General features: G+C 40.1%; 1 protein-coding gene across 4 annotated transcripts in view; it reads left to right on the top strand.

Moving 5' to 3' along the window:
- The window catches only part of clcn1b (chloride channel, voltage-sensitive 1b), a 35712-nt gene extending 12407 nt beyond the window's left edge, over positions 1 to 23305 (top strand). The window contains exons 1-23 of one of the 4 annotated variants that reach the window (XM_032555902.1): positions 1986 to 2276; positions 4624 to 4849; positions 5826 to 5957; positions 6090 to 6218; positions 6353 to 6486; positions 6853 to 6930; positions 10073 to 10151; positions 11684 to 11809; positions 12913 to 12997; positions 13141 to 13242; positions 13702 to 13786; positions 14775 to 14930; positions 15060 to 15129; positions 15220 to 15330; positions 16068 to 16281; positions 16369 to 16502; positions 16722 to 16900; positions 17940 to 18024; positions 18105 to 18187; positions 18476 to 18520; positions 18631 to 18735; positions 21771 to 21857; positions 22276 to 23305. In XM_032555902.1, the coding sequence (XP_032411793.1) occupies positions 2250 to 2276; positions 4624 to 4849; positions 5826 to 5957; positions 6090 to 6218; positions 6353 to 6486; positions 6853 to 6930; positions 10073 to 10151; positions 11684 to 11809; positions 12913 to 12997; positions 13141 to 13242; positions 13702 to 13786; positions 14775 to 14930; positions 15060 to 15129; positions 15220 to 15330; positions 16068 to 16281; positions 16369 to 16502; positions 16722 to 16900; positions 17940 to 18024; positions 18105 to 18187; positions 18476 to 18520; positions 18631 to 18735; positions 21771 to 21857; positions 22276 to 22746 (2943 nt within the window). In that variant the 5' untranslated portion in view covers positions 1986 to 2249 and the 3' untranslated portion in view covers positions 22747 to 23305. Of the gene's footprint in view, positions 1 to 1985; positions 2277 to 4623; positions 4850 to 5825; positions 5958 to 6089; positions 6219 to 6352; positions 6487 to 6852; positions 6931 to 8509; positions 8589 to 10072; positions 10152 to 11683; positions 11810 to 12912; positions 12998 to 13140; positions 13243 to 13701; positions 13787 to 14774; positions 14931 to 15059; positions 15130 to 15219; positions 15331 to 16067; positions 16282 to 16368; positions 16503 to 16721; positions 16901 to 17939; positions 18025 to 18104; positions 18188 to 18475; positions 18521 to 18630; positions 18736 to 21770; positions 21858 to 22275 lie in introns of those variants that run through there. The other 3 variants (XM_032555895.1, XM_032555887.1, XM_032555910.1) reach the window with 3 other exon arrangements.

The raw sequence follows: 23305 nt of genomic DNA, 5'->3' as shown, positions 1-23305 counted from the left end.
CAACATAAGCCTTTAGACATCATTTGTGCAGTTTCTCAACTAAATTTATAGAAACGTACATGAAAATTGTATTTTTGCATAAAATACATTGGATGGTCACCACTGGGCATTTTCTGAGAAAATTAAAACAAGCATCACTTCCTACCAGCATCCTCAGAACGTTTCATTACTGTGGTTGAAGGTGTGCCAATGTATTGCAATTCGACAGCTGGACCCTGCAGAAGACAGAGATGAGAACTGAGAACCATCAATTCCTATCGAATTGATCTGTCCAGACAGATCCTGTCTGTCCAGGATCTGTTTCAGGGGAACACAGCTCTGAAAGTTATCAGACTTCTTGTTCTCTCCATGTGTTGCTTCCATGAGGGGCATAACCACCTTCTGTTTATTTCTATCAGTTTTCTAATTTTTCCTTTAAAATAAGAAAACTCCTGTTTTGTTGTATTGTATTCTCTCTGGTATACAATTAAGTGAGATAAGAACATATTTGATTGAAAAATTTGTTGTCGAACTGAAGGCTGATTTATCTGTGCATCATCTTTGCACAATGTTTTCTGTCGTTATCGTTTTTCTTCTTCGTTTTTGTTTGGTTTGTGTTTTCACCCAGCTGTTGACTTTCCTCATATTTTAAGCTCACACTGCACCATATTCTGTCATGATCAGATGCAAAGATTGACTGGAAAATCAGTGAGAAATACTTGTAAATAAGATGTTAGGAAAATTCGATTGCTTGGCAGCAAAACAAACACTCAGAGATTGTTTCAAACTCTTCCTTTATTTATAAGTAAGCCTATGGGGAATAGTCCGTGATTCTTCATTTTCTATCACTAATTAGGCTTGCCAAAAATGCAACCAAAGCAGTTCACTTCCTATAAAAGTTTTTTTTTTTTCCCACTTTAAGCTCCTAATGAGAGGTCCAAATGTCTGAGGTGAGCAGATACGCCTGGCTGCCTTCATGTTTCCTCAGAGAAATTCAAGGGAGAAATAATTAAAACCACAAGGAGATATGAGGGAATCTTGTTGTAGTGGAACAAATAAATGAAGGAAGATGACTGAGAAGAGAGACTTCATGTTAGGGCTGGTCCGGATTTGTGAGAGCCAAAGAAAACTGTTCCAACGTCGCTGTGACGTGTGAGAACATTTAGACAAAATGGTTACTGAATCACTGATATCAACTCAGGGCTCTGTGTTTTTCACTGTGCACTGAGCCTACAAGGTCAAACGGTGACACAATGAACACACAAGGCTGAGAGAAAGCAAATGACCAGACAGGAATAAATCCTGACTGCGGCGGCCTTCTCACGCTGTCACCAGCTCATTTGTTCAACGTCTTACGCTACCTGGTAAAAGTATTCTCATTCAGTGAACCTTTTTACACTTTGCCTAGTTACAAGCACAAACTTTGGTGTATTTGAACTGGATTTTATGAAATAGATTAACACAGACGGGTCTTTTATTGTGAAAAGGAAGGAAAATAACACGGTTTCAGCAGCAGGTCAGTTTTGCTTGTTGAAAAGCTGAAAGTTTTCAACGTGAATACAAGTTTTGATGTTTTGTCACAGATTCTCAATTGTATTTAGTTCTGAACTTTGACTATGCCACTCTAACACATGATTATGCTATCCTCTAATGAAGGGCTCAAAACTTGAAACACGTATAAGGGATCAGAAAGAGATCAGTAAACAGGAACAAGCATGATGTTGCATAAAGTTTTGAGAAAATAGAGCACAATTAAACTGAATTATATGAGAGATCTCCATAATTCATCAAAAGGCTTAACTACCATGAGAAATAAACTGATTTGCAACCATTTATGTATAAAATGGCAACCCTGTGCCTTCATCGTACAAGAGGAAGTGTGAATTGGTAAAGAGCTCAATGAGCCTTTATTTTTATTTTTAGAGAACAACAAACTTCTTTAAAAAGGGCCCAATTCTGTTGAGTAGATTCAAAACTAGCTGGCCGTGAAGCTCCACCATAAATTACTTCCCCAATGAATACTAAACATAATGCAAGAGCACTCTGCCTGCTTTCCATTGGAGGTAAAATGTTTCGCTGGTAGTTCTTCGTCCTCCAGGTTCCTGTTGCCACTGTCCCTGGTTTCGGCGGTGCCTGGTGCCAGCAGCTGTTTGATGATGTTGATGGATTAGCGTTCCCATGTTAATGTGTAGCATATCAGTGTTGGTGGTGGTGAGCTCGTCTGCAGAGTGTGATGAGAGACAGAACAGCACCAGAGCTGCTGCCACACCATGCTGAAGACAACTGATGAAGAACAGGTAAAACCGCCACGACCCAAGGCCCCCTGCAGATGGATCCTGACTTTATTTGATTACTTTTATTCGCAGTGAAAGGGGCTAAATGGTCTTTTTCCAACTCTTTTTTATTTCACTAAGGTTTAGAAATAGCTCAATACATTTCAGTTTACATTAAAATATATTTTATCTCCAAAAAACTTCCTTTTAAGAAATGTTTCTAATTTACTTGCATAAATAAAACAAAAAGTCATTTTTACATTTATCTATTGACTTTTATGTCATAAAAATTGTCTGTAGTTAAATTAGGTATTAAAATTACTTTATTATTTATGCTGCTGACTCCTTCCTGAGATGCAAGATTATCGTTCAATTATTATTACATTTTTGATCTTAGATTTGATTTTCTTTGGTCTGCATAAAATCTGGCATTTATTGTTTCCATTTTGGACATTATAGTCAGACACTTTGGGACAGGACATGTCTAGAATCATGAAGTTATTGTGCCTGAGTGAATTCAGAAAATGTGGTTTGTCTTTTCCTTGTTGCCATTTCCTCTCTGAGTGGCCTTTCAACTCATGTTGGTGTGGGACATATTTCACTTATTTTACTGTGGATAATCACTCTCTTAGTCTGACCGGCTTCAGCTAGCATCTTCACAACTTCTTTTGATTTTGTTCTGGGATTGATACTCACATTTTCTACTAAACCACTTTCATCTTTGTGAGACAGCTGGACATTCCCACGGTATTTACCCTGCATTTAAACTGCTGAATGTGATGCCTTCATGCATCTGGAAATTGTACCCAAGGATATTCAATACTGATATCTTTTTTAGATTTTATACTGGGGAACAACATGTTTGGAGCCTTAAAATACATCCACATAGGCCCTTCAGTTTATTCAAATGAAGAGAATGAATCATTAATTAATCAGAGATTACAGAGGTTTGATATCATCATCTGGATTTCCCAGATTGTTTATCAAGATTGTTTTGATATTTGTTCCAGAATGTCTCCTGATATTTCTGGCATTTCACAAACAGAAGCAACTTTCGTTATTCCTAACTAGTCTAAAATGAAGATATTTAGTCAGATTTAAAACAAGACCAAGAAACTGAAATAAAAACCAGATTAGATCCAAAATAATGAATGACTTTCTATGTTTCATTTTCTGTCCACTGAACAAACTCCTGAACTCATTTTAAATGCATCCTTGAGAAATGTTTACCACTTTCACGCCGACAGCATCTGGACTTCAAAACGATTGAAAACATCCAAACTAAAACTGAGATTTTTAGTTTCGGGTCTCGTGTAAGTAATTTCTTTATGAGGTTGAGTCTACCATCCTGTTAGGGATGCAGCTGATGTTCCGAATTACACTTTGTGATTTGTGGTGTTTAACGAGATTTAAAATAACTCACTAGACGATTTAGAGGCTTCAAAAGCCTGCGGCAGTAACTGCATGGCCACCTGCTATGTGGTGCATTCATGTATTAATTATAAACTTCTATATTAGTCACTTTGTCATGTGGTTGTAGTGAGTCAGTTATCACATCGGGGCTGTTTGTTAAAGGAAGAAAATCTGAAAAAAAATCTTTCCTAAAAATAAAAATAATTTTAAAAAAAACAGCAACTTGTCCCCGTCAGGCTGAAACGTCTCCCAGCAGATGAGCTCGCAGATTGTCCTTCATATTGTGACTTCATTGGGAAATGATGTGCTTGGAAGCTGAGAGTGCAGGGCCTCGTGCTTGGATGTGCCAGCTCTCCTTTCCTGTGTGAACATGAGACAGAAATGCGTGGCAGCCAGCCCTCCTTATGATTTTTTAGCTTGAGTGGTGGGACGCATGTGATCTGCAGGGTTTGGTTGCAGCTCAGAGCCTCTGCAGCGTTTTACGGCTCCTGCGATTTTAACGAGTGCTCTGCAAACCGATCGCAAGGTGTCGTGTTTTCTGGCCCCGGCGTGTGTGCCAGGCCCTGTGGTTGTAGGCGTAAAGCAGGCGCGCAGTCGGAAGAAGAAGATGTGGCATGTGTTTTCTCCTCCAGGATCTCCTCCTCGGGCTCTTGTTCAGCCTCTTCCTCCACTCAGGGAGGGGTTTTTCCACTCTCGATGCCATATTTGTCTATTTTTGTCTGTCAAGGTATTCAGGCTGATGTGTATCCCTTTACACACAAGGCACAAATTCACATCTCTTTCTTGTAATCCCAGGATTCACACTAGTAGATTTTCTTTTATTCCTCTCCAAAACCATTTCCCCGGGCTTGTGGATTTCACCCAACTTTTTACTGCGTCCTGTTTTCTGCAAACAGAAGGTTTTGTTGGCAGTGCTTTCTGTTTCTCAGTGACCCTCGGTGTTGCCCCTGCGTTACAGCTGTACGGGGAGTACAGGGAGCAGCTTGGAAACTTCGCCCGACGGGAGGCCGCCCGCCTGCTGACAGAGAGACAATGGAGAAGACAAGCCGGGGAAAACACCTCGGCCACGGGCCGCAGAGGCCTCGGCCGGCGGCATCACCTCCATCAGAACCCTGCCATTTTGGAATCACATCAAAGCCACAACTCCTCCACCAAGAAGCCTCAGCCGTACTCCAAATGCCAGGGTGAGCAACACCGGCGGCTTTTCCAAACCTGCAGCCTCGTTATCGTCACTTCCATTTTGCAATTTTGCGTCTGTCTTTAGTGAAAGCAAAATTCTTTAACGGCACAGCTCTGCCGTGACAGAGAGATTATTGTACAGCATCGGTTTCTGAATGCTTTGCACATTATGATTTTACATGCCACACGATAAGCTCATAAAATGTGATACAGAACTTTAATACCAGCAGGACTTAAGGTAAAATTTTAAGCCACTGAGATCAGGATGACTGCGAGGAGCTGATACCGTCAGTAGGATGGAAAACAAAATGCACAGCTATACATCACTCAATGTACAGTTTGAATTGGTAAATTAAAATGTGCATTTGAATTCATTTCAGTTCAAATAAAATAAATACTGTACTAAACCCAAAGCGAAATTAAATATAATTGTTACTCATATTACCCAAGGTTCTTCAAAGAGTTGTTGTAGATGTTGATGGTTCCTGGCAGGAAGGATGTTCTGTACACGTCCTGGAAAATTATGACTGCACATCCTCATGAACACACTGTCTCCAGGGTGAAACATGGTGGTGGCAGCATCATGCTGTGTTGATACTCTTTTTAAGAAAAGACAGAAGCTGGTCAGAGATGGTGAGAAGATAGATGGAGCTAACGATATGGAGAACAAGTCAGATTTTCATTTGGAGTGCCTCAGTTTTTTTAAACTACAGTTGACCAGATGATGTGAACCTAAGGTCATGTTTTGGGTTTAACAAAATTAAAATTGACGCCTTAATATTAAGTTTTTTTAATCTTTATTTTGTATTGTATGCTTTCTTTAAGATTTCCTAAACTTGCAAACAACTCAAATCATTTTAGGTTCCATGTTAAAATTATCTTGGTGTCCCTTTTTGATCCAATTACCAAAATTGTAATTTAATCAATTTATGCTTGCAGTAGATTTGAATGTGACTCAATAATTTTATCTCTCTGACCCAGACTGTTTGGCTCGAGTGAGGCGGTATATTGTGACGAAGATGGGGGAGGACTGGATATTTTTGATCCTTCTGGGTCTGACTATGGCTCTGGTCAGCTGGAGCATGGACTACGCCAGTGCCAAGAGTCTACAAGGTACCCTGGTCGCATTTACTCTGATGATTATTATTATTAAATCTGCATTTTCACAGTGGTTTCATTGTGCTGCAGCAGATATTTACCATGTTTATTCTCATATGCAGTTGTTGCTTTTCTTTTGTGTTAAAGCCTACAAATGGATACATGGAGAACTTAAGGGCAATGTGCCGCTGCAGTACCTTGCCTGGGTTACATATCCCATAATCCTCATCGTTTTTGCCTCGCTCTTCTGTCATCTGGTTTCCCCTCAGGCCATCGGTTAGCTCTCATTGTCTCTCTTCTCTGTCTCCGTTTGTTTCATCGTTTGAAGTTAGCAAAAGGTAACTTCACTTTTACTGACGTAGCTGCAATAGCTTGTTCACCGTTTGGCGTTTTCTTTGTTTTGTTGACAGGTTCTGGCATCCCAGAGCTCAAAACCATCCTGAGAGGCGTAGTCCTGAAAGAGTACCTGACCCTCAAAGCCTTCATAGCTAAAGTCATCGGCCTGACTGCTGCTCTCGGCAGCGGGATGCCAGTGGGCAAAGAGGTTAACAGACCCTCTTTTTAACCTCTTTACCTTCAAGATTGCTCTGTCACCACACATCTATTATAGATCATCCTGTAGTCATGTCTTTCTCTACCGCTCTATCTGCTCTTTCATTCCAGCCTGTGAGTAATAAATCAGCTTCTGTCATGTTTCCCCTCACTCCCTCGCCTCACGGGACCGAGGCAAATTATTCAACGGAGTACATTCATTTTCTCCATTACAGTAGCGGGACAGCTGCCACATTCAGCAATTACTCACTGATTTATCTGTTCTGATACACGTCCCAGTCTGGATCCTTTTGTATCACTGAAACTGGTCTGTGTGAAAATCCGTCCAGTAACTCTAATGTACTCTCTTCACCTCCAGGGTCCGTTTGTCCACATAGCCAGTATCTGTGCCGCGGTGCTGAGCCGATTCATGTCCATCTTCTCTGGAGTGTATGAGGTAAGCTGAAGCCCTGACCAAGAAACTGCACTTTGATCAGCAAGTTTGTGGAAAAGCAATCAAAATACCAAATTAGATGAGGAATGCTGGGTTTGTACGGTGCTTTGCTAAAGCATTCATACTTCTTGAACTTTATTCTATTTTGTCAGGTTATCACCACAGACTGTATTTTGGTTTATTTGGATTTCATGTAACAGAATAAAGTAGTGTATATCTGTGAAGCAGAAAGAATACGAGAATTTTTTTTTTTATTTGAAAAGTGTAGCAATGTTTGGTTGCCTATGTTCAACTTTTTGGCCAATACACAAGAAGCTACGAGTGGAAACTACCGACATCCATCACCTTGAGCCAACCATTCCTAAACACGATGGTGCACACTTCATATTCTTTCCTCTTCACATTTATGTGCTGCTTTGTGTTGATTTACCACCAAAAATGCTAATAAAATACTATAAAGTTTAATCTTAAGTTTAATGTGACAAAATGTGCAAAGAGTTTTCAATGCTTTTGCTAGGTTCTGTAATTTTCTGTATTGTTTGTGGTATTATCATCATTAAAGTTACAGGGTTCCCACTGAAAAGTCTGTCTTTGAATCTGTAAAAAACAGTTTGTATATGCAACAAGTATATAGTTACACGTATGGGTTCAGTAAGGATGAAGCAATTGGTACAAAGACACTAACTTTCTCCTGTGGCCTGATGACATTAACCTGAAAGATTAGTCCTAATGATCATCTTTAAATTAGGGGAAAAGAGAGGGTAGCTTGCAAGCCTGGGGACAACATCCCAATGTGAATTACATGGGTAGGAGCATCATGTTGTTTGAGTTTTTTGCTGCAGGAAGAACTGGTGCACTTCACAAAATAGATGTCATCACAAGGAAACAACATATGCAGAGATATTACAGCAATATCCCAACATATTAGCCTAAGCATCAGACTAACTACTTAAATTCAACAAAGACAATGTTTTCAAGTGACCAAAGTTGTGAACTTGTTCCCATAGAAAGTTGACCATAATTCTGACTCAGTTCCACCAGTTATGTCAAGAAGAATGGGGGAAAATTTCCAGCAAGTTATTGTGAGAAGCTTTTGCGGAAGGAAACCCGAAATGTTTGATGCAGGTCATACAGTTTAAAGGCAATGCTACCAAATACTAATTAAATCTGTGTAAAGATTTGAATTTGAAGTCATAAAATTTTCTAGAAATAATGGAACAGGAATAACTGCTTTTTTAAACCAACGTTTATTTCAAGAGACATCAATCTTAAGAGATTGTTACGGCTCTCTGTTGCTGCTTTGAGTTTCCTTCAGATTGACCAGCTAGCTTAAAATGGGAAACCTGTAATTGATTTTCCGTGTTTGTGTGTGTTTGTCCTGCCCAGCTCCTGCTTTCCCCTTCCAGTTTGCCTTTGTTTTGATTGTCTCTCACACTTCGCCTGTGTTTGTGTCTGTATTAATAGTGTGACCATGATGTCTGGCATGTGTATTAACAGTGATCTCCCGTGTCCCCGTCTCCCTCTTCCCCCACTCTCCTGGTTCTGGCTCGCCCCTGCTTGCTTGTGTTACGCCTAACCCCAGAGTGGCATCCATAACAAGGACCTGCTGGTGTGTGCGTGTGCGGTGGGAGTGGCCACCTGTTTTGCTGCTCCTATAGGAGGCAAGTCTCACCAACCAATCAGAAACAAGTCTGTGGACAGCTTTGCTCTCCTGAAGAAACATCTGAAGCTCAGATAAGATATTTGACCTCTGTCTTCCTCTGTAAAATGGCACAGAACAAATAAAAAGTTTAGCCTCTTAATACCTCTGAACATTGGATTGCAACATTTTTAGAAGTATATGACTGGTTTTCTATTCTAACATGTAAATAAATCACTCTAAATGCATCCCACCCCATTCATAATTTGTAAACTCGTGTTTACAAACAGCTGCCAACTTAAACCCAAACTACGATCAATAGCCAGGTGTATTAATTCCTCAACTATGCACTATCACATACAATGGTGACCTCCTGATAGCAAGCACAATAGCTGTCTTTGTTTACATTTCTTCAGGCACTACTAGAACTGTCACTGCAGGCCTTTTGGGGCTAAGCAACTTTTGAGAATACGAGCAATAATATGATTTTGTCTGGTTTTGCTGTAGGCAAAAAATGATTAATAAGGGAATTTTATGAGATTATTACTAATAACTGTAATAATAAGTAATTAATAAGAGAAAATATATTTCTTTGGCCAACAAAACTTTCATGGAAAAATCTCAGCTTGTAACAGCAATAATTTTTTCATGTTAGAGAAAAAAAAAACTTTACTTTCCTAAATGATTCTTATCTTTCAGTATTTGTTTTAATCCTTACCAGGAAGCGTTTTATATTTAAGATCCTAAATGAAGCATGTAGGGCCAGAGCTTTCGGTTTCTGAGCCTTTCTGACTGTCGAATGATAAATGTCTAGTAGACACTCCCAGACACTCAGGCAGTAACACTTGCTTCATTAAGTCATTGTTGATATCTTCCTGTCCTGGCATTGTGTAAACACCCAGCTGAACCCTGCAGACTAGCAAACTGCCAAAACTTCTGCTCTGATAAGAAGCTCGCAGCTGCTGGTGATCGTTTAGCTCCACCTGTCTGATACTTACTATCTTAAGGAAGCAGCAACAGTGTGTGTAGTTTTTCTCCTGACTGCTTTTCATGCCTAAACAATAAAAATATGAGTTTTTGTTTAATCCAATGTTGATCCAACGATGATTTGAAGTGTTTCAAGTCGGCTGTTTGTTGCATGGATCCAAATCTGAAGGCGATGTGGTCATTTGACGCAGTTTTTCTAAACGCTGCTCATCCTTTTCCTTATATCTTCTGTTGCTGCTTTGTTTCCTCTCCCTGTCAGTTTTTATCACACTCTAGTGAGCATTATTTATTGACTTTCTTCCTTTTTGCTCCCTCACTGTCATTGTTCTCCTCCCACCCCCCCTGTGGTTCTCCATCCTGTTCTCTCCACCTTGATCTTTTATTCCTTTTTCCCTCCAACTTACTGTCCTTTCTTACTTCCAACTGTCATCCTAATTTTCTCCCCGTATCGTCTCTGGGCTTTCATCCCTGTCTCACCTCTTTACGTCCCTCCTCTCCCTCTGTTTTCTGTGTCAGTAGAACCCATATGGTTACACAGATATACTGACTGTCGGCTGTGCCGTCGGGGTGGGATGCTGTTTCGGCACTCCACTAGGAGGTACTGTACAAACTTCACTCTGTCGCTCATTCTGAACCGTCTCGCCAATCTTGTTTCGTTGTGCTGCGTATCTTCAGCTACACCTGAAACATGTCAATAAGAATAGATATAAAAACAACAAAAACTCCTTTAGATTCTGAACCCAAAGCTCGTATGCTAAAATAAAAATATATATATTTATGCAGTTTAAAGGAAGTTAATGTAATTGTTTAGAGATTCATTAAGTATATTTTTGTTTTAAAATATGTCTTCTTATGTAGTTACCAGAAACAGTAAGAATATCTGTGTTTGGTCGGTGTGTTGCTGAAACATTGAGTCTTGGCAATAAATCCAACACAGGGGAGAAAGTTTACTTTTATATATAAATAGAAATAGAAATATACACATATAAATGTAAGAAAATATTATTTAAAATAAGACACCTACATCTATTTAAATTAAAATAAACAAAATCACACAGATGCATCTTGCTTGGTGCATGTCATTGTCATTTTGAGGAATATTTGTCCAGTTTAAACCTCAGACATTTAGTTTGGTTGCTGAAGTGAGAGAAAATAAAAGTTTGAGCTCTAAAGAGCCGCATCAGGCTTTCGGAAACCTGATTTCAGCGGCTTTTGAATCTGGTAATGATCTCACTAGCCTCTGAAATGTTATAATACTTGAACATTTTTAAATAATTAAATATTTAATCAGGTGCGTTAATTTCCTCACATAACTGCACAATTGGCAAAATTCCAATAGTTAGATCCAATCAGTTTTTATCTATAATCACGAGTGTTAAATGGAATTTTTTTCCAGTTATTTTATTGTAAAATTTACTGAAACTTTGTGGTTTTCTAACTTGGGTAATTTGGACTCTTAAGCTTTCTTGAAATGCACAATTACAAAAGAATTACTAAATTAGTAAAACACAAAACCTTTAGCAGAAATCCTCAGTTTTTAATAGTTTGCTCAAGCATAAATAAATGTCGCCTGTTATTCAATTTGCAAAAGTCTTCTGCAGAGCTCTGCCTCGTACTTCTTGAAGGTTGTTGGATGTGACTGTAGCTGCATATTTAAGCTCAGCGTTAGGCTGCAGAATGAATTTGGGACTGATTACATGCCTCCCTGATGGTGGATGGCAGATAAAAGTCTGTTTATCTAAAATGTATGAAACTTCTGGACACTTTCTAGGGCATAAAAAATTCAAAACCTGGCATACTCTGGTCTTTAAATATATTTTCATCCCTGTATTATGTTCAGTTGTTTTTGGCTAATTCACTGTGTTTCTTGTCTCATTTTATTTTTCTTTTGTGTTTGTGTGCTACTCAGTGTAATTACTTGTAGGCGTGTGTTTGTTAACTCCCCACTGTTCTCTTGTTGAGTATAATTACTAGTTTCTGGACTCATTTTGCTATTTTAAACTAATCTCTGTCTTTTCTCACCTTCTCTTTCCCCTCTCCCAATTACCTCTCCATCCATCCTCATTTTCTTCCTCTCTGTAATCCCTCCTCCTTATGTCTTTCCTCCCTTCTTCTCTCCTCCCTCACCAGGAGTGCTGTTCAGTATTGAGGTCACGTCTACCTACTTTGCTGTGAGGAATTACTGGCGGGGATACTTTGCTGCCACATTCAGTGCCTTCATATTCAGGGTGCTTTCTGTTTGGAACAAGGATGCTGGTGAGAAGTTAACTCCACACGAACAGGCAATCTGCTGTGGAAAGACCGCTGAGGTTGCATTTCACACACACACAAAAAATGTTGAGCATGGCAGCTAAGTAGAATTTGCTTCTTTAGATAAAGCTTAAACTTTTGAAGTCATCACTCATACTATAAAAGCACTTCAGCAGCACCATCCAGTATTTAAATCATGCTGTTTGTTTCTCTAAGAAACAAAATGCCAACATTTAGGAAAAGTTAAGCACTCTTAACATTTCACAAACTTTAAGTCCATTTTTTGCTTTTACAAAGATGCACATATTTGAACCTCATGCAATGCCATTTGATCATTAAAGCTAGTCTTGTTCATAAACTTAGACATGTTTGGGTATTTTTTCTAAAACATTACACAGACAAAACATCGCCTTGCATTATTATTGGCACCCTTAGTAGAAGCTGCATTCAAAATCCCTAAGGTTGTTTTGGAGACTTATTGACCCTCAGGTACCATTTTCTCTTCAGCTATTAGGCAACAAACTTTATATCTATAGCTCTGGAAAAATATTAAGAGACCACTTAAAATGATCAGTTCTCTGATTTTACTTTTTATATGTATATGTTTGAGTAAAATGAACATTATTATTTTATTCTATGAACTACTGACAACATGTCTCTGAAATTCCAAGCAAAAATTTAGTTTTTATTTGCAGAAAATGAGAAATGGTCAAACTAACAAAAAAGATCCAGTGCTTTCAGACCTCAATAAAACAAGTTCATACTCATTTAGAAACAACAATACTAATGTTTTAACTCAGGAAGAGTTCAGAAATCAACATTTGGTGGAATAACCAGGAGGTTTTCAATGGAGTTCAGTGCAGTGGGCTCTTAATTCTTTCCAGAGCTGTATGTTCACTAGAATATTAGTCCTGAATTTTGGAAGCTGTTGCCTTACCACATATCTATTTTTAATCCTCCTTGCTGCCCTATAATCAAAACTTCAAACTTCATTGTGTAAATTGTCCTCTAAATAGTGTGCAACGAGTAGAGAAGTACTGTAGCTGCTTGCTATAATTATCTCCATTGTCTTTTTTGTTATGTAATTATTTTTGTTCCACTTTTCTCAGTCACAATCACAGCTCTTTTCAAAACCAACTTCAGGATGGATTTCCCCTTTGACTTGCAGGAGTTACCAGCATTTGCAATCATAGGGTGAGGATATTGTTAATACTTGTACATATGTGTGTGTGTGTGCTGCAAACACTATATTTTTGAGTATTTAACCTTAATGTGTTGTTACAAAATGGACTTTGGACTCTTGGTGAACTAAACTCGAAGTTTTCTTCATGTTTCAGGATCTCCTGCGGCTTTTTGGGAGCGTTCTTTGTTTACTTAAACAGACAGGTGGTTCTCTTCATGAGAAGACCAACCGCTCTCACACGCTTTCTAACCAAACAGTAAGATCCCAACACATACACATACACATAGTGTACAGATGTTGCTCTCCCAGTCGCTGCAAATGACTGCGGCGCTCGGCTCTAAAACTGCAGTGATTCTTGCAGAAACGATTTCCCTGAAATGGAAACCACTTGTGCATTTAGATCCATTTCCTCGTAATGTGTCTCAGCTCTGCTCTCTAAATTCATCAGCCTCACAAAACTGGCCAGGAGAGCAGCAAAGCCTTAACAACCTTACACCCAGTTATTCACTCAATGGGGAGATTCACTTATCCTCTGAGACTATGCAGTCAGGGAACATTAGGCTTTACCATTAGGGAGCGGTGAGCTGCAGCGCCAGGAGACTCATGCAGTCAGCGCTGGTTACAAACAGACGCTAATTTAAATGACACGCAGTGCAGTTGGTATCTGAGAATACAATGTTCCTCCTAATGAGTCTGTGTTTGTGTACGCTTGCAGTCGTTTGATCTACCCAGGGGCGGTGACGCTCATCATTGCCACCTTCACATTTCCTCCTGGGTTTGGGCAGTTCATGGCTGGAGAGGTGAGATGCAAACTCACTTTTTTCATTCTAACTTTTAACTATGTTTCCATCTAAAACAGAGACACAAAGGTGGAGTGTTGGGCTGATTAGGTGCGTATTAGAAACACAGATTGAAATGCTGAAAATGTTGGTATCCATCCATCCTTCCATCCACTCTTTTTTCCTCTCTCCCACCCTTCTGGTAGGACATCCATATTTGAAACAACTCCAAAGGAATGTGTTCAAAAGGCAGCCAGACACTGAAACCCCATCACATTCTCTAGGCTTCATAGTGTTTTAACCACTTGAAAGACTTTAAAGGGGAGCTATGATGCAAAATTCACTTTTAGCATGTTTCTCTACTTCCATTTGGATTTCTACTGTAGTTTTAAAAAACTACATAGCCACTTTTTAGCAGTAAGTTAATGTTTACTCTTATCTGGAAACTGAGCCGTTTCAAAAAACTCCCCTTTGATGATTCATCATTGACCGGCACTGCCCCACTACCTAGCAACCACATCTGAGCCCAACCCAAGTGGAGCTCAAGCACATTTAATGATATAGCATACAGCTGGTTTTACTGCTGTATGCACGGTACAATGGCTGCTGGAAAAGACAAGTGTTTTGCTGTTGACTTACAAATTAGAAACCACTTGCTGCATTCTTGTTGGTTGTGCAGGAGGCTCCACTTCTGCTTTTTAAACATGTACAGTTGTATAATCGTGCGTCTTTTTGCAGGCAAGCATAAATGTTGAGTTGGGGGCGTGGCCAGCAGCAACTTATTTGGATTTAAAGTGACAAGAGACTTTAAAACAGCTCAAGAAGCTCAGTAAATTCCCATTATGATTTTGTGCAAAAACTGTAATGAACATGTTTTGTATACCCCTAGACCAATCCTAACCTGTTCAAGGAAACATAATAGGTCATCTTTAAAGTAATAAAATACTTTTTGGTGATAGAATAATCAACACTGACCATTTTTCCTGTCTTCATATCTCCGTTCTGACAGCTGATGCCCAGAGAGTGCATCAACTCTCTTTTTGATAATTTCACCTGGACCAAAATCTCTGACCCGGCTGCTGCCCCTGGCCTCGGTCGCTCCGCCGCCTGGCTGCATCCTCATGTCAGCGTCTTCCTCATCCTTCTCCTCTTCTTTGTCATGAAGGTATCTTCTCCTTCCTCTTTACAGCATGTGTGGGTTGTTGCATTCAAAGGAACAGCATAAATTAAAACCAGTAAACCTGCTGGGGCTGACAGGGCTCTATCCTACCTTGATCCTGCCTTTGTCCTGTAGTTCTGGATGTCAGCAGTTTCCACCACGATGCCTATCCCCTCTGGCGCCTTCATGCCAGTCTTCATTTTAGGTAGGAGGATTTCGTAACTCGAGTGCAGTATCTGACGCTGAGCTTCTGTTCAGTTTGTCTTTACCAGCGTGCCTTATCTCTCTCCACAAGGAGCTGCTTTCGGCCGCCTCGTCGGGGAGATCATGGCCACTCTTTTCCCGAACGGGATACTGTTCGATGGGATAGTTTACCGCATCCTGCCAGGAGGCTACGCTGTGATTGGTTAGCCTCTTACTCCTCACATTTACGCACTGAGATTTGCAGATCTCAAGAGGTTTGATGGTAGTTTTGGCAAAAGTTACAGTTTTCTTTAAATAACCTGGAATGTATGCACTTTATTTGGATAATATTTATATTATAGTGATATGAGCAGTTTAGAAACCTTTTAGCATTTTATCTATAAATACAAAGCCTCACAATAAATTAATTCAGCTGGGTCTAAAAAAATATTTAAAAAAAACCTTAAAGGTTGCCATTAAGACATTCAACAGATTTCACTTCGACTAATAAATATAACTTTTTGATCATCAAATAAATTGCTGAAATGTGCTGCACAAATACTCTTCACTTGACAAAAAGGAAGGTTTGGCTTGGATAGTTTTTCATCTTAATAAATTAATTTATTCAATGACCTGAACTATTTAAAATGTGCAAAGATGCAAAAATAAGGAGAACAAACTTTTTCAAGACACTGAATTTACTTGTATTTGTACTGCTAAAAAATGTTGCAGATTTCCATTTTGTCTGTATTTTTTCCTAAAATCTTCCAAAGTTTGCACCGTTTAACTATCTCTGGTGCACCTTGTTAAAAATTGGAGATAAAAATGTGAAGCTCTGAATAAATGTTTTTAAATGATTTGAACAAATGTTACTGATGTGTAATTCCTTCACAATCTAAATGGCGTTTTCACATGTTAAGTTTCTTTGGATTAATCATGGTTTGGTCTGATTTGTGATAGGAGCTGCAGCCATGACGGGCGCCGTCACTCACACGGTTTCCACGGCGGTAATCTGCTTCGAGCTGACTGGTCAAATCTCCCATATCTTACCTATGATGGTGGCAGTCATCCTGGCCAACATGGTGGCCCAGGGTCTGCAGCCGTCTCTGTACGACTCCATCATCCAGGTCAAGAAACTGCCCTACCTGCCTGAGCTGGCTCTCGGGCACATCAGGTGAAGTTAAAGGCCTTTATTTCAGCGATGCCAGGCTTTGAAAGAAGCATTTTGTTTACTATGGTGTTGCTGCTTTTCTTTTCACAGCAAGTATAACATCTTCGTGGAGGATATCATGGTGCGCAAAGTGAAATTCTTGTCCTCCCAATCCACTTTTCGGGAATTAAACCACCTGTTGGAAAGCACAACGTTGAAAACGATCCCGCTGGTTGACTCTAAAGGTAAGGCGACCCACATCAGCGCATTGGCTGTTAAGCTCCTGATTTTCCTTTTAGTGTTAAAGTATTAGACAAGCCATAATCTGTGTTCTTTCCATAAAGCTCAGTTTGATTCACCTTTAGTCAATTTCCAGGCTTTATGCTCAGCCAAGGAAACTTCCTTCTTACAGCCATGAGAGTAAAGTCAATACTTTTCTAAAAAAATGTTTTGCTTTCCTGCAGAATCCATGATCCTCCTTGGCTCGATTGAGAGGACGGAGCTTCAGGCTGTCTTAGACTGGTGGCTCTCTCCAGAAAGACGAGTCTTTGAAAGAGGTCCCAGTTCACCGGGGCAAGGCTCCAAACTCAGCTGGGAGTCCTTCAGTTTTGTAGATGAGGAGGGAGAAGAAAGCAGTGACAAGGTCTAAGGAATACATTGCTTGTGCAAAACTTTTAAACCTTAAGTTATTTATATTCTGAGACAAGGAGCCAGAAATTCTTGTAATCTTTTAAAGTGCTCTTGGCTGCCTATCTGATAAAAGCTCTCTTGTCAGACCTGGCAATTTATGTGAAGGGCCATGTCTATGTATGGTTTCAGTTTGGGCATGTTGAGGGCGTGTTGAGGGTGTGTCAAACACGTCAAAATCGCTCTAGTCGTTGTTTTCCTATTTGTCGCATATGTTGGACTCTCTTGACCCGTCAAACGGTTCAAATCGCGCCACGCAAGACACAAGAAACGCGCCGCAATGGCCCTTAATGCACCTCCACATAGACTTTGAATGTAGACCAGCCTGATGCTCTAAAAGTGTTTGGTGTGAACGCACCATTAATGTTCTACATTCTGTACAATGGCTGCTGGAAAAGACAAGTGTTTTGCTGTTAACTTACCATCCAGAAAACACTTGTTGCATTCTTGTTGGTTGTGCATAAGGCTCTGCTTCTGCTTTCTAAAGATGTTTGACTGTATAATTGCGTGTGTGTTTTCAGCCATTTTCATGTGAAAATGTAAACGTTGAGTTGGGGGGCGTGGCCAGGAACAGCTTATTTGGATTTAAAGGGACAATACGCTCAAAAACAGCTTATTCTGAATAGGTAGAACTGAGCTGACTAAAATCTCATTATCTAAGAATGACTTTTTTCAAAAAATGCAATGAACATGCATCTAACATTAATTAGATGACTTCTTATGGTAATTTTATTTAGGGGTATCAGTGAAATGGGGTTGAATGCAAATGCGTGCCAAACCATGCATTGTTTTCCATCAACTTCACAACTTTGGACTACTTCGAGGCAGTGTAATGCTTTAGGAAATACTTTGAAGTCTGTGGTTGTGAGGGGACAAAATGTGAAAAATACATTTACAATGCCTAATTAGAGAATTACACAATGTTGAACGTCAAACGTCACCTGATTTGGACCCTAAATTGACCAAACATAAACTAATCATGTTGCAACCCTCAGGCTGTCTCTCCTGTGCAAGAAGGATGCAACGGACCCATCCCGGCCCCAAATCCCCAGGAGCCAGCCACCAACCACACAGGATCAGGTAAAACAGCATTTCCACCAGTTTGTCCATCACACGTCAGTCTGTCCTCTCTGACACGTGTCTCCCTCTCGTGTTCTCAGACAAACGCAAGCTGTCGTCTGTCAGGAGGACTCTTCAGAGACTCTTCTCCTCGTCGTCCTCGTCAGGCCAGACTGAAACTCAGGTTCCTTGAGATCAGCGGACACACACATCACTTTGACGTTAACAGCTCCAAGCAGCAGGGCATCGGTGATCTGCTGTCAAGCTGGCAGCGGCAGAAAAGACGGGGTTATCAGTCCAGCCTGGCAGCATGAGCCAGCCTCACTAATGTGAGAAGAGCACAGCATGAAGCATGTAAAACAGGACTGACATCTTCGCATCAGCTGAAACCTTGAAACCACCAGGGGTATCTCATTATGTGCTCAAACTGCTCACTGGCCAGTCCATCATCTGTTCCTCCTTTCTCTTTCAGGAAGACGTGCCTCCTCCACTTACTGACACCATGTCCCCCGAGGAGGTGCTGTATAACACTGATTCACCAGCCACACAGCTAGTAAAGAACCAACAAACCAGTGTCCTGATCAATAATCTGAGTGTGTCTCTCTGCTTTGTGATTGGCTGGTTCAGATCAAAGCTTGGGAAGAAGAAGAACTGGACAAACCAGTCGATATGGAGGAGATACGTATAGATCCCTCCCCGTTTCAGCTGGTAGAAAGGACGTCGTTGCACAAGGCAAGAGCTGCAAAAACTCCATGCATGAAGGAAAGCTGTGCATTTTCATACCAACAGTTAAGACACAAAAGTAAACTCATTTAGGCAACAAAAACCCTTAAAGCTCCTTTTTTTGTCAATTGAAACTTTAATTGAGAGAAATCTGACACAACTTAAAAAATAAAACATTTCTTAATCACAAATAAGAATCAGAAGACATTAAAGACAATGGCGAATTGGACCTGTTCAGAGCTCTGAGGTTAAATAAGTTGCTCTGGATACGATTCGCATTACTACCTGCAAAAATCAAACATATTTTTAGATTGTAATAGAAGATTTCAAGGAAATTTAAAGAACCAAACTTAAAGTACATTTTTCATGACTTTGTACAAAGTGCCTTACATAAGTATTCATACCCCTAGAATTTTTCCCCTTTTTGTCAAACTACATAACGGAATCTACATTACTGAGATTTTATGATAATAACACAAAATCGTACATAATACAAAGGAAGGAAACGGATAAGTGATTTTTAGAAATCTTGAATGAGAGCCAATAGCAGTTTGCTGCATGCCATGCAGTCAAAAAACAAACATGCGGAAGATGCAGCTCTGGTCAGAACTGAACATTGTGACCTACATGCAAAATACACCCACTTCCCCACGGTGAACAAATGGTGGTAGCAGCATCAGGCTGTTGGAATGTTTTTCTTCACAAGGGGAATGGCAATTTATCAGAGTCGAATGCAGCGAAGTAATAGCAGAAAACATGTTAGAGACTGCAAAATATTACGGCAGAGTTACACCTTTCCAGCAAGGCAATAATCTCAAATACACTGCCTGGCAAAAAAAGTCACCACCAAAAAATGGTCACACTCTCTAATATTTTGTTGGACCGCCTTTAGCTTTGATTACAGCCCGCATTCGCTGTGGCATTGTTTCAATAAGCTTCTGCAGTGTCACAAGATTTATTTCCATCCAGTGTTGCATTAATCTTTCACCAAGATCTTGTATTGATGATGGGAGAGTCTGACCACTGCGCAAAGCCTTCTCCAGCACATCCCAAAGATTCTCAATGGGGTTAAGGTCTGGACTCTGTGGTGGCCAATCCATGTGTGAAAAAGATGTCTCATGCTCCCTGAACCACTCTTTCACAATGTGAGCCCGATGAATCCTGGCATTGTCATCTTGGAATATGCCCGTTCCATTTGGGAAGACAAAATCCATTGATGGAATAACCTGGTCATTCAGTATATTCAGGTAGTCAGCTGACCTCATTCTTTGGGCACACAATGTTGCTGAACCTAGACCTGACCAACTGCAGCAACCCCAGATCATAGCACTGCCCCCACAGGCTTGTACAGTAGGCACTAGGCATGATGGGTGCATCACTTCACCTGCCTCTCTTCTTACCCTGATGCGCCCATCACTCTGGAACAGGGTAAATCTGGACTCATCAGACCACATGACCCTCTTCCATTCCTCCAGAGTCCAATCTTTATGCTCCCTAGCAAACTGAAGCCTTTTTTTCTGGTTAGCCTTACTGATTAGAGGTTTTCTTACGGCTACACAGCTGTTCAATCCCAACCCCTTGAGTTCCCTTCGCATTGTGCGTGTGGAAATGCTTTTGCGTTCACAATTAAACATACTCCTGAGTTCTGCTGTTGTTTTTCTTCGATTTGATTTGACCAAACGTTTAAGTAATCGCCGATCACGATCATTCAGGATTTTTTTCCGACCACATTTCTTCCTGGAAGACGATGGTTCCCCACCATCCTTCCAGTTTTTAATGATGCGTTGGACAGTTCTTAACCCAGTTCTAGTAGTTTCTGCAATCTCCTTAAATGTTTTCTCTGCTTGATGCATGCCAATGATTTGACCCTTCTTTAACAGACTAACATCTTTTCCACGACCACAGGATGTGTCTTTTGCTATGGTTGTTTAAGAAATGATGAGTTACTCATTGCATCAGCTGGGGTTAAATAACTTGTTGCCAGCTGAAAGATAATTGCCTATGCAGTACTTATCCAATAGGAGGCTTGTACCTATTTGCTTAGTTAAATCCAGGTGGCGACTTTTTTTTTGGCCAGGCAGTGTATTTAGTCAGGGTTACAGGGAATGGTCTAGTCAAAGCATAATCACATGTTAGGATGACCTAGTTAAAGTTCACACCTAAATCATGTTGAGAATATATGGTAGGAGTTGAAAACTAATGTTCACAGAAGCTCTTCATCTAATCTGAGTAAATTTGATCTATTTTATACAAAGTAATGAGCCACACTTAGACTTAAGATTTGCAAGTATTATTTTGGAGAAAACTGGGTTTATCAACTCAGAGATTATGAAAATAAACCTATGTCACATTATAAACTTGTAAGCTCACTAATTTAGCTGTAGAAAAAAAAAGAAACCAACAAAAACATTGAGAATCAATCATTTTCTGTCTACTTTATAAATATGTGCTGCTTTGTGTTGGTCTTTCAGATAAAATTGCACTAAAACTGGCTGAAACCTGTGGTTACAAAATGTGAAAAATAATAATATGAATACATTGGACAATTTTTTAGCATAAAATTACTGAAAAAGTGACAAAGGTTTAATTAAAACCAAAGAACATTTGCATGGAAAACAACTGGTCACACCATTTCAATATTACAAAATGATACAAAAGAAACATTTGCACAGAGCTGGAAACTTTAAGGTTTGTGATTTAAAAATACGAAGCTTGTAAAATGAGTCAATCTTTTTCAAGATCTACAAGAAATATGAAAAATTATTAACAAAACTGAAAATTAAGTATCAAAGATAGAGACGACAAGGTGAGTGCATGCCTCTTTTTTCCTGACGGTTTTATGAAGGTGGAGGAAAGCGAAGGAAGACATTTCTTCAGACAGGCTGTTCACTGAAAATTCTGTCAGGAGAACGTTAAATGAACTTAATGCTGTCATATAATGTGTTTTACCTGTAAACAAATTGTGTAGCAGTTCAGTCATGCAGGGTGAAAACTGTCATATTTATCAGTGCCTGGATCGTGTCCTCCTCCCTGTCATTACTCAGACACACACTTTGTTCTCCCTGCTGGGTCTCAGTCATGCCTACGTCACCAGCATCGGGAAGCTGGTGGGAGTCGTGGCACTCAAAGAGGTAAAGTCACTCCATTTTGCTTATCCGCATCATTTTTTGTCACCATCCGTGGTAGTGTGGCATCGGAGTGAGCTCTGGTGATTGGTGGGCAGCTGTGGTGCCTCATGCTTTACAAGTACATATCATGTGAGTGAGAATATGATCAAAAAGGTAGTTTATTTGAGTAATTTAGTTTAAAGGGGATCTATTAGGCAAAATACATATTGTGCATGTTTTTATTTTTCCTTTTTTACTTCTAATCTCTTGTATATGACATATGACTTTCACTTTTTGAGTCAAGTTCTGAAATACATAAAATTCTCACCCATCATCAGTTTAGATGCTCGCTTTTCTGATCACATATTTTCACTTTTACGAGCCTGTTGCGTCCTGATTCTCCTTCATAGGGATTGAGACTCTTATTTTTCTCTTCTTACAGCTGCAGAAGGCCATAGAGGGCTCGACTCGCAGTGGCGTGCGGCTTCGTCCCCCTCTGGCAAGCTTCAGAGACGCCAGCAGGAAAACCAAGAAGCACCAGCCTCCTTCGTCCTCAGCCGCTTCCTCACCCACGCGGGACAGAGACCTGTGGGGAGAGGGGAGCCGAAGAGAGAGCGAGTTGCTGAGGAGGGAGTCCAGGGATAATTCCTGGGGAAAGTCTCCGTCTCTTAGAGGAACTCCTGGGTCTGAAACAGTCCCCTCGCCTCCCAGCAGTGTGGGGAGCAGCAGCAGGAGCTCCACCAAGGCAAGAGGAGCAGAAGGAGTGTCTCAGGAGGCTGCATCCCCTTCAACCTCCTCCTCCTCATCCTCCCCTTCGCCTCCCATGTCCCCCGTGTCACATACTAGCCCGGTCCTCACACTGTCCTCCCTGCAGGAGGAGAGGGAGAGCGAGGAGTCTGATGAACAATTGTAAGAGAACCAGGGAGGAAACATGGAGAAGGAACTTTACTTTTTTTGTGATTTCACTCCTTCTCTTCAGAGACAGAACAGTCTGAACGGAGGAGTCAAGCTTCCTGCAGCCCTTAATGACTCTCAGCCACCGGGATGAACTGGTCTACACAAACCCATCTTGAAACATTTAGTCCTGGATAGTTTTTATTTTGTTCTATTTTCACAGAAATCTCACTTTTTCACTTCTGAATCTCAGGTGTCTTCCTGTTTGACCTGCAAACAGCCACAAATCATGGATGTTTCACCTCCGTCCAAATCCAAGGTGGATGGAGATGAATCTGTTCGGTTCATTATGTACATGTGAGCTACTGACAGCTATGAACTGTGCAATAATGAATGAATGAAAAACTGAATTAATTTGGTCAAACGGTCAAAGAGATTGTGCATTTAAAGTTAATTAATAAAAAAAAAAAACCACATTTAAAAAGCTAAAGTAAATTAATCTTATACATTAAATATTCAAATCATTGTTACAAGTTTCTAATTTGTATAAAATAATAAATTGTTATATTGTCTATTAA

Source organism: Xiphophorus hellerii, chromosome 3, assembly GCF_003331165.1.
Source record: "Xiphophorus hellerii strain 12219 chromosome 3, Xiphophorus_hellerii-4.1, whole genome shotgun sequence".
NCBI lineage: Eukaryota > Metazoa > Chordata > Actinopteri > Cyprinodontiformes > Poeciliidae > Xiphophorus > Xiphophorus hellerii.
This window is presented reverse-complemented; position numbering and strand designations above follow the sequence as displayed.